The sequence below is a fragment of the Spinacia oleracea genome, chromosome 5 (assembly GCF_020520425.1).
Source record: "Spinacia oleracea cultivar Varoflay chromosome 5, BTI_SOV_V1, whole genome shotgun sequence".
Classification (NCBI taxonomy): Eukaryota; Viridiplantae; Streptophyta; class Magnoliopsida; order Caryophyllales; family Amaranthaceae; genus Spinacia; species Spinacia oleracea.
In genome coordinates this window covers 19778654-19789584 of record NC_079491.1, presented here as the reverse complement: position 1 = coordinate 19789584, position 10931 = coordinate 19778654, and the positions used below count along the sequence as shown (strand labels likewise).

At 36.4% G+C, this 10931-nt stretch overlaps 1 protein-coding gene across 1 annotated transcript; it reads right to left on the bottom strand.

The window, feature by feature from the left end:
* Positions 1-240: 240 nt before the first annotated feature.
* On the bottom strand, positions 241-6100 carry LOC110779615 (zinc finger protein VAR3, chloroplastic). The gene is made up of 6 exons (XM_021984104.2): positions 5658-6100; positions 4260-4377; positions 2926-3272; positions 1799-1921; positions 970-1068; positions 241-861 (listed from the first exon to the last, which is right to left on the bottom strand). Exons 1-6 carry the CDS (start codon positions 6020-6022, stop codon positions 777-779), a joined length of 1137 nt encoding a protein of 378 aa, XP_021839796.1. The 5' UTR covers positions 6023-6100; the 3' UTR covers positions 241-776.
* Between the last annotated feature and the right edge of the window lie 4831 nt (positions 6101-10931).

Sequence of the window (10931 nt, the reverse complement as noted above, 5' to 3'; positions counted from 1 at the left end):
TTAAATTAACTGAATAATAATACTAATAATAATAATAAAAATAAAAATAAATAAATAATAATAATAATAATAATATGCTTGGGTCTTAGCTCAAATGTGAACAACCAAAAAATATGAAAGCTCGACTGAGCTTGATCCAAGCTCGACTTTGAGTATTATTGTCAAACTTTCTTAATCAATAAATACTTTCAAGAGAGAGTAAGATTTCCACCAATCACTTTCAAGATAATACAAAAAGAGGAAACTACAAAATCAACAATATTTTGTTAAATCCAGCCAAAACCATTGACAATATCAGTTCCTGCCTTCAGAAAAAAAGCTCCTGTTTAAAATTTATTCATTTACAATACAACTACCAAGCAACTACGAAAACCTCGAGACAAACACAAGAGTTGTAACCATCCCAGCCATGTATCTATTGCTGCTATCCTCCTCGCATGGGGCAATAACACATCATAGAAAGAGCATAAACTACGCTGCTTAGTACTGTCATGCCCAGCCAAAACAATTGACAGAACTTCAACTTGAAAAAACTTAAAACCGTTTGTAAAGCTCAAAAGGCTTCCTTTAAACTTACAGCAGCACTACCTACCTTAAGGCACCAACAGCAGCACTACTTCAACTTTAATGTCATGGTCTCTTACACAATGTTGCCAGACTTCAATAGCCGCAAATCCATGTTGCAGCAAATGCAGTGTTGTTATCTATGTCATTGACGTACACAAGTTGACTTGTCCTATTTAATCAACCACCAGGCTAGTGCGCTTATTCTATATCTAGTCAAGCAATACTCCTGCTTGACGGCGTTCATTTCCGCATTTGAGACAGGCAGTGTTTCTTCTGAAGTTCAGATAATCACACCTATCAAAAGAGAGCACTTAATTAGACATTGTAATCATAGCACCAACCTACATTATTGATTATCTAAGAATAAGACTATATTCCTCGGAGAGAGATAGGGAGGCTTACTTGGAGCACTCCCATTCCCCCGGTTCCAGAGCCCTTGGAGGTCGTGGATCCTTGCAACGAAAACAATCCCGTCTGCTAGCAAAGTTTATGCATTCGCACCTATCACAGAAAATTTATTGGGTAAGTGAACTTAAGCATAACAGCTATTCTTACTGTCCACAGCGGAAACTTAAAAAAGTAACTTCTATACTAAAAAAGGTTGCACGGCCCATCAGTTCATTCACCTGGGGCCTTAAATCTCAGTCGCATCACCGCATAGCAATGGCTTTATAAAGGTTTTTGAGCTCACATTAATTTCCTTCATTTTGTTATTTACTGTGTCCAAAGGCTACAAAGGGTGGTAAATGGTAATTATTGGCTCCATCCATGTAGTCTCATTTGGGCTTTGGTAAAAAAGGGAAGAATGAAGACATTTCCAAGCCCCTGTCATGCCTCAAGCCTAGAGTATCCAAACAAGACTACCTTCAATCTTACTTCTCCATACTGTTAACGGCCTTACAACTCACTAGAATTTTCTCCATCAGAGAGAAATTGGAAATCTCATACTATCATTTGGAACCTACTGCGGCAACTCCCCTTTCTAATTTAAAACAGTCCTACATCTGATTCTCAGCAGCTGCTTACACGACAACACATTTCTGGCTAATTTTCTCTAGGAAAATGTCAACTCTGGAAGCTGTCTACTTCACCCTCGCATAATCATAATCCCGTCATTATAACGAGACTACATAAAGTTTTAACAATAACAGATCATGTGAATTACACCACCACAATCTGGCAAAATGGATTCGGCTTGGAGAGTTAAGGTCTTAAGGAAACTGCAACTTACTTGAGGCACTTCCAATCACCTTTCTTCATCTCAACAACAGGACTACCCCGCCTAGGAGCGCTAGGACCCTCCTCCTTGCACTTCTTGCATCGAATGTTTCTACCAAAATTTATGAAGCTGCACCTGCAAATCAATCCAGGGACGTGAGACTCAATGACAAACATTAAATTAATCAGATGTATATGAATTGAATGCTTAACACAAGAATTCCCAAATACATTAATATTTTCTAAATTTGTATATTAATCTTGTATGCTTGAACCTCATAATTCTTCTCGTCTTGATGAAATTGCATCCAGTTACGAGACTTGGATTACAAGAAGAAACAAATTACAAAAAGATTTAGGGCCAAGGCTTCCCATGAGACTTAAGGCTACAATTAGCACATTTGTGAGAACCTGAATGAGTGAACAAGTACAAGCACTAAAACTGTTAGAGGTTCATAATTCTTAGGGAGCCTTCAATTTTTTGGAGTGTTGTCAAGATTTTAAGTATTTGTTCCCCTACAGATGAACAAGTTGTTCGTTTAATAGCTGCCGCGGGGGGGCTAATGTTACTAATGTATGATTCCCTTACGATCCCTTTGACATACTCTCGCTTCCAAGATGGCTAATTTCAAAATTCGAGTTTTGCCTCGTTAATATTTAAACAGCAGCTTCATTCCATTAAGTGCCCTACTTTTGTTGAATCAGCACTCGGCCATGTTTGTAATTATCTTCCTACTGAGTACTGAATTACTCTCTCTTTTCATTTCAAGTAACAAAAGAGCCGAAAAACGTCACCTTCTTGATCCAACTTCTTGATGGCTGGATGCTAAGACAGTTGTTGTTTACATTGCCAGAAAATATAGGAGTTTTGGGATACATGTGGGTAGCTCACAGCTTATGAGATTTTATCATTTTATCATCCCCATTCTAGTCATTCCCTCTACTCAGATTCCGACCATCAAAATTTCAGGAAAACAGTGAAGTCTTTGGTTTACAATCTTTACATACATAGATTGTCATTGTATGCTTAGTTTTCTCATTTAACAAGTCTCAATGGGTCTCAATCCAGATTCGTAAACACCAAAAACCTAAATGTTCATAACAAAGATATCTCCGGCTAAGAAAATTTAGAAGACTTACTTAGGACATGTCCAATCCCCTTTATTCTTCTCAACATCTTGAGACAGCAAGGCATCCCTAGAGTTAACAGACTGTTCCCTCTTATAGACAAGCTTTTCAGAGGACTGCCGAGGAGCAAGACCTGAAGAAGCTTCACTTAAGTTAACCAACAAGCTCAATAATCTCCTCGAAGCTGATTCAGCCTGCTCAATATTAGGAGCACTCGCTACTCCAGAGGTAACTATTGGATCTAGTGCATAGGTCAATAAGAGGCGCATCACATCCACCATTCGGGCACCTCCCTCGGATTCCCCAAGCATTACAAAAGCTCGATCACAAGATCCTTGAAGACTGCAGATTTTACATACCTGAAGATTTCATTTATCAATATACGCTTAGCTAAACAAACAAATGCAAATAGCTGTGAAATGAATGACCCGGATCCAAACAGAAGTTCAAACAAGAAACAAATTCTTATGCCTCCAATTCCCCTTCTTATCATAATGAACTACTTCCTCCCTTTTTTTACGTTGTACCATATTGAATTTATGCACAATGCAAATACTTCACTTTGGTCACCTTTGGTTATTAAACATAGTGATGTAGGGGGGGATACTTCATCCAGTAACTTCTGCTTGCAGGCATATATTAAAAGGGGACACGTTTCTAAGATACTAACATGTTAATAGTTTATATACACGTTCATAGCCATAACATGATAACAATATATGCTTTATTTACAAATTTAATATTCCTTAGCCCTACTCAACAATTTATTTCAGACTACAATGTGACTTTACGGCATAGAGGCATACTAGACTTATCCTATGATTGTTTCCTATGGATTGAATCTAAGGCCTGAAAAGTGGACTTGAGAAGACTTCATATTTCTCTGGATGACAATTTCCCTACCTGTTTGACAAAAATGAGCTTGACAGTTTATACATTTATCAATTTTCTTACAAGAAAACTTTGGCAGTTACGCAGGTGACGGCGGTGGTGGGCTGGTGGCGTATGTACTAAGGAAGTTACCTACTGCTATGCAATAATAGCAACTACTCACTATCCATTAAATAAGTCGTTTTTAAGAATAACAACAAATCAGGAAGAAGACGACCTTTAACTGGTATGAGAGCAATTGTGAATTCCTGAAACTAAATTTATGAGACCTTGATCAAGAAGGGAAATGTCCCCAACATTTCAACCAGATTCACCATATGGCATGACAATGAGACCATTCATAAACTATAAGTTATACACAAAATAAGATCAATAATATATCAAACATTCAGGATACAAAAGCAACGGATATAGTAAAGTTCTTATTTCTACATCCAACGATGATTTTTACTCACACTTTTCTCTTCCAATCCCACATATACTCTTAGCCGTTTTGCTGAATTAACAACTTTGCGTTGAATTTTAGGACATCCACCCTCCACCAAATTTTGAATATCACCTATCGACAAGGACCTGCAAGGACAAGGTGAGATTGTCAAAAAAAAGTAGCTTCTATAGTAAAATTACCAAACAAACGGCTAGACTTAAAAAAAATATATATATGTATATATACAGATATGTACTACGTATAACACCCAATCAAATGTTGACACAACAAAGATCAACCAAGGAATAATGTTACAGAATTTTCAAAGAAGAGTCCTCTCAGTCAATTGTAAAGAATCACAAAAAGACCAACGTGAACTTTCCTCAATCACATATCTGAGACACTAATTATCTAAAACAATATGAGCAGTCTGCTAGAATAAATTAATGGATGGCTAAGATCGTTGACGAAGAAGAGACTAAAAAGAAATTCACATGCTGCATTTCTGCCAGTAAATCTCCTCGCCTTGAAAAGTCAGGGAAGGAGTAAAGAAATATAGGCGTCACTACCCAAGTCACAACCATGAGGTAGTTCATGACTTGGTCAGATCTCAAGCAAGTTGTGCAACTCAGTGCCATCAACGCAAAACCAAGATAACTTCTTCGGTACACTTAATTTTTAAGCGGAGAACCCTTGGCTGGGAAGCTCTTTGACTCCACTGTTCTCTCAAGATACATCTATTTTTAGATGTGTTGTGGAGAAGACGAGAAGTTAAAACTTTTCGAACATAACCCTTTTACAAAAGCCTCTTCCAACCTTCCTTATGTTTCCTCTACCATTTGTCAAATTTAAGCTTCCAAAATACATAAAATACACCTTATTTTTCCTAAAGTTCTCCTTAACCATGTCTCTAATCCACTCTTAAGAATTACCTCGGACAATCAACTCATAAGCTTTATTGTTAAATTGTTACACTATCAATAAAAAGGCGACAACCATCTGAAGTCAACTGCCTAGTGTTAGTGTCTTAATGTCCCTTCGTGAATTCTACATGGCCCGAGTCTTCCCTCATCCCCTCTATAAGCAATTCAAACTCGCTTGCCCTAAAACTACAAACTATGAGTACCAAACAAAGTTCATACATCCTAACACCTACGGACCTACCTAGTCATAGTTCACCCTAGTTTATGCAAAACATTTTTACAAAAACGCCAAAAGAGAACAAAAATATTTCCATTTTCAACAATATATACATTAGACTTTCTTCTCTAAAATTAGTTAATTGATTTACTTTCCAAAGCTTATGCAACCATTATCCAATTCATTCAAGTTTCAAACTGTTAGTGGGGGAACAAAATCAATCAAATATAAGCAGATATCATGACAAAAACTCCAAAAAAATCATACACATATTCAAATTGGTAACCTGAAAAGGTCGTAGCGGTCGCGAGCAAAGCTAAGGCAAGGGTCCTTCAAGACGTTAACTTCACCATACCGAAACTCAGCGGGGTCACCGCCGTCTTCGGAAGACAACAATTTCTGGGGGAAATAGCCATGCGACTTCAAGCGGTCGACGAAGGCGACCCATTCCGGCCATGGATGATGATGTGGAGGATGAGGAAGTGTGATAGGGGCATCAATGGAAGTTTCAGCAGCCGCGGAAACCACCGCAGAAGAAGAAGCGTAGAGGCGAGAGAATACGGTGGTGTGAGGAGGAAAGAGGGGTTTGGGTTTGGCGGCAAAACGGAGGAGAGAGAAAGATGATAGAGGGTGAGGAGCTCGGATTATCATTTCTTCTGAATGCTATTGTGTTCTGAATTCCTCTGTATTTTGCACTAACAGCCGCTGTGGCTTGGCATAGTGCAAAACGATAGACGGGTATTTTCGACCTTTTAAGCGACACAGCAAGCGTCTGTTTTTTCAACTTATTTTGACTTTTCTCAAAAAAAAATGAGAATAACTTATTAAAAAAAAACAAAAATGCGATTAAATACGAAGTACTCCGTATAAGCTTTGTTTGGCTTATTTGAATTTGACTTAACTTATATGAAGTATTTGTTATGAACTTTTAATAAATGTTTTTTTGCTGAATTTTTTTTATAATGAAAATAACTTATGTATGTGCTAAGGTTGTGTTCTGTTCACCTTAAAAAATTAAGTTTCAGTTCCAATAAGTTCAGATAAGTTTCAATAAGTTAATAAGTTCCAATAAGATTCAATAAATAATAATAATAATAATAATAATAAATAATAATAATAATAATAATAACAATAATAAATAATAATAATAATAATAATAATAATAAAAATGGTGGTTTCGGTTTGGCAGTGGTGTTGTGCCACTCTACCATTTCGGTTTGGTGGTTTCGGGGTCTACACCGCGCAGGATTCTTCTGTATGCGTTTGTTGCCTCGCGTCTCCAGTCTCTTGGTCTCCAGGACAGACTGCTTGGGCATGGTGGTGACTCTGTTTTAATTTGGGACTTGCTTGTGATTTAGCTTTAAATAACTTTCGGGATTTGTGTCATTTTGATCCTCTCGATCTCTGCCGTGTGGTACCAGCCCCCCGTTTATGAAAAAATTGGCTACAATGTACTTTGATATGGTAGAGAAGAAGATGATGGCACAGCACAACCCGAGTCCTAGGGAAAAGGCTATACTCATTAGCAACTGAGCGGCTCACTCCTTAGACTTCTTGAGAGCACTCCCAATTGAGGGGTTAGGGCAGACGATGACCCAAGACAATTCAGGTGTGTTTTGTGTTATCGCCTTGCGATTCCTATGTTCCCTCCTGACTTTACTTGTCCTTGCTGCTCTTCCAAAATCATAGATCGTTTCGGGGATCACGCAGTGCATTGTGGTAATGATGTTGGCCTGAAATTCCGCCATAACTTAGTTCGAGATGTGTTAGGGGATATCTGTTCGCATGCTGGGGTTGCTGTGCAGAAGGAGGTGCCTTTGGGGTTTCTGTTTGAGGAAGGGAAAGATCTCCGACCTGCAGACCTTCTTGTCTACTCTTGGGACAAAGGGAAAAATGTATGCTTAGATGTCACGGGTATCTCTCCATTCACCGGGCCAGGAGTTGATGCTTTTGCTCATGGGGTTGCTGTCGCTAATGATGTTGCTAGGAAGAAGAAGAAGTATGAAGCGAAGTGCATAGGCAACGGATATGGTTTTATCGCTTTTGCTTTATCCACTCTTGGAGAACTGGGGAGTGATGCCCTCGAGTTCATGGCTAGGGTCGCACGGGTTGCTCAGAGTAACACGGCTATTGCTAACATTCGTTCTTTCCTTTTTCATCGTTTGTGTTTTGCTTTGAATAAGGGTGTTGGAGCCCAATTAGTGGCTAGGCTCCCATACAACTTTGTGTAATCGCTTTTTTTTAATAATAATAAGATGATAATAATAATAATAATAATAATAATAATAATAATAATAATAATAATAATAATAAGTAAATAATAATAAATAATAAGAATAATAAAAATAATAAATAATAATAATAAAAATAATTATACTTATATTCTTCTTCTTCTTAATATTATTATTATTCTTATTATTCTTGTTCTTATTATTATTATTAGTGATATATTACTATTATGATTATAAATAACCCGACACGATATTAACCCGAACCGATAAGAACCCAAATTCGGCGAAAATTGACCCATTACATTCAAACCCGATTTACCCGATCTGACATGAAGATGACCAATATGATTCTCAAATCCGTTTAAACCCAACCCCTTTTCAACTCGTTCCTGTTTAAACCCGTACCCGTTAATACCCAGAACTGTTTCAACCCGTTCCCGTTTAATCCAGGATCTGTTAAAACCCGAACCCGTTTCAATCCATACCCGTTAAATCCTAAACCCGTTAAAATCCGAACCCGTTTCAACCCGTACCCATTCAAACTCGAACACGTTAAAATCCGAACCCGTTTCAACCCGTACCCGTAAAAATCTGAAAACGTTATTTATAATATATATATATATATTATTAATTAATTTTTTTATTAATTTTTTGTTTTTATTAATTTTTTGTTTTTATTATTATTATTTTTTTATTATTATTATTAATAATAATCATTATTATTATTTTTTTTTATTTTTTTTATTTTAATTATTATTTTAATTATTATTTTAATTTTTTTATTTATAATTATAATAATAATTATTATTATTATTATTATTATTTTAATTTATTAATTTAACTATTATTATTATTATTATTATTATTATTATTACTACTACTATTAAAGTTTCAATAAGTTCCAATAAGTTCAGATAAGTTCCAATAAGTTCCAATAAGTTCCAATAAGTTCAGATAAGTTCAGATAAGTTCAGGTCAAATAAGTTGAACAGAACGCACCCGAAATTGTCTAGAAAAACTTATTTTTTCTTAACTTATTTTTTTTGAACTTATTTGAACTTACTTTTGCTGAAATAAGTTAAAACAACTAAACCTTAAGTCCGTTTAAGTTTAGATAAGTTTAGAAATTTTTAAGTTTTTTTATACAATTCAGTTACAATTTAAGTTCAAATACGTTTAAATAAGTAAATTTCAATCAAATTCATGAACTAGTAGAGCATAATACTACTTACTATCTTTTCATGCAAAATAACATGGACACGTCAATATTTTGGTGCTAGCATTTAAAATTTTAAATCTATACTCTTACAGATGTAATGATATCTTGAGTATTATAATGGTACTTTTGATATGTCTAATGGTAGATTTTATGTTTACAATGGTACTCTGGATTTTCTAAACTTATTTGAATTATACTTAAATGGACTTAAGGTTAGTATTTTGGGTGGAACGAATTATGAATCCTATGGTAAGGGGTGGGTATGAGATTCTAGGGGTTTAGGGTGGAGACAGAACCCCTTGGTATGAGATTCCATTTCTAAAAGGCCCAACCAAATAATAAAATTGATGGAATGGAATCTAACTCCTTTAAAATCCATTCCAAAATGTTCAACCAAACGCCCCCTTAGTGTTGTGGTCTCAACCAATAAATTTGAAATCAATACCATTAAGTAGTACAATGGTACTTTTGATTTTTCTAATGGTATTTTTTATGCTTACAATGGTACTGACGTGTTGTGGTCCCGTGCAACTTAATGTTTGCACGTTAATTTCCTCTTCTTTTGCCGTTAGTTTTCCCTCGCATATAGCGGCTATGGTTCACGTGTTCCCCCTCCCTCATTCTTTAAATCAGAGTTTTCTTAGTGAACTAATCTCGAAGTTGCCCGAGTATAGGGATGTTAATTTGATGCGATTCGTGTCCGGTCTGAAGGGAACAAATTCCAAATTCGAGAAGGGTATATATCTAGGAAAAAAACAGGGTTGAACATGAGTCAGATTCTGTAATCCCCCGTAATTTTATACATTTTATTGATATATTTTAACGTGTAGTTAATTATATTTAAATAGAATTTACGAATTTTAGAAATAAATTATTTAAGTAACGAATATTTATTTTTATACGTTTTAAATATTTCAACGATTTATGAAATTAAAATAATTTTAGAATTTTATGTTGAAAAGAAATCGAATTACGAAAACCGTTTGAATTTTGAAAACAATCCTAATTGGTTTTGGATTCAAACACTTAAACTCAACTTTAGTTCTAGCCCAAATTGATAAAGCCCAAATAATAAGACCCAAAACACTTTACTCCTTTCCTCTCTTTCAATGTTACGTAAAAACAAAAACAACAAAAACTTATCTGCTTCACTTGAAGGAAATAATGCCCTTGGTCCAAGTATGCATTCTATGTTAAGTCTAATAAATGCGGTTCAGTATTAATTAACAAGTTAATAATTCAGTGAGATCAAGTGAGCTGAATGCCTAGCTAGAGGCCGCTTCAGTTCAAGTGGAATTAATGATATTAATCCACAGCTTACTCTTGACTGAACCCGTAGGGTCACACAAATAGTACGTAAACGGATCAAGTATTTAATGGCATTAAATACTCCATCTATGAATATTCGGAACCGACGGATCTTGGTTTCAGTGGGAGCTAAGATCGTCACAGGCAAGAAATGAATACTCCGGAAACGATGATATTGCCGGAAACGGAAATATGGATCGTATCGGAAATATGAATATTATCCAAGTCGTAGATGTTGCCGGAAACGGAAACATGGTACGTATCGGAAAATATTATTGGAAATGGAAATATTACCAGAATCGGAAATATTGCCGGAAACGGAAATATTGTCAGAATCGGAAATATTACCGGAATCGGAAAATAATTCCGGAAACGGAAATATTAAATATTTGTTCGAAACGGAAATTAATTCCGGAATCGGAAATATTAAATATTGTTCGTATCGGAAATAAATTCCGGAACTGGAAATTTAATCGGAAGCGTATCGTACGAATTAGCATCGGATGAGGCCTGCCGGACGAAGGCCCAGCACGAAGCCGGGCCATCGCCCAGCAAGCACGCGCGCGCCACAAGCCCAGCCAAGGCAGCGCCCAGGCCTACCACAAGGCAGGCCCAGCGCGCGCCAAGGCCACCGTTGCGTGGGCCGCGCTGCGTGGGCTGCTGCTCGCACGCGCATGGGCAGCCCTTGTGGCTGCCGTGTGTGTGTGAGTTTGTGCTCATGCGTGATTCCTAAATCTACAAGAGTCAGTGTATGATTAAATTTCTATTCCTAATTGGATAAATTAATTAAATAGAATTCATG

Excerpts from the sequence above, each read along its gene's own strand:
- LOC110779615 (XM_021984104.2), bottom strand. The coding sequence starts at position 6,022 with ATGATAATCCGAGCTCCTCACCCTCTATCATCTTTCTCTCTCCTCCGT. Across the intron at positions 1,922-2,925 it reads GGGGATTGGACATGTCCTAA|GTGCAGCTTCATAAATTTTG; the intron begins GTAAGTCTTCTA and ends ATTGATTTGCAG. Across the intron at positions 862-969 it reads GGGGAATGGGAGTGCTCCAA|GTGTGATTATCTGAACTTCA; the intron begins GTAAGCCTCCCT and ends CTCTTTTGATAG.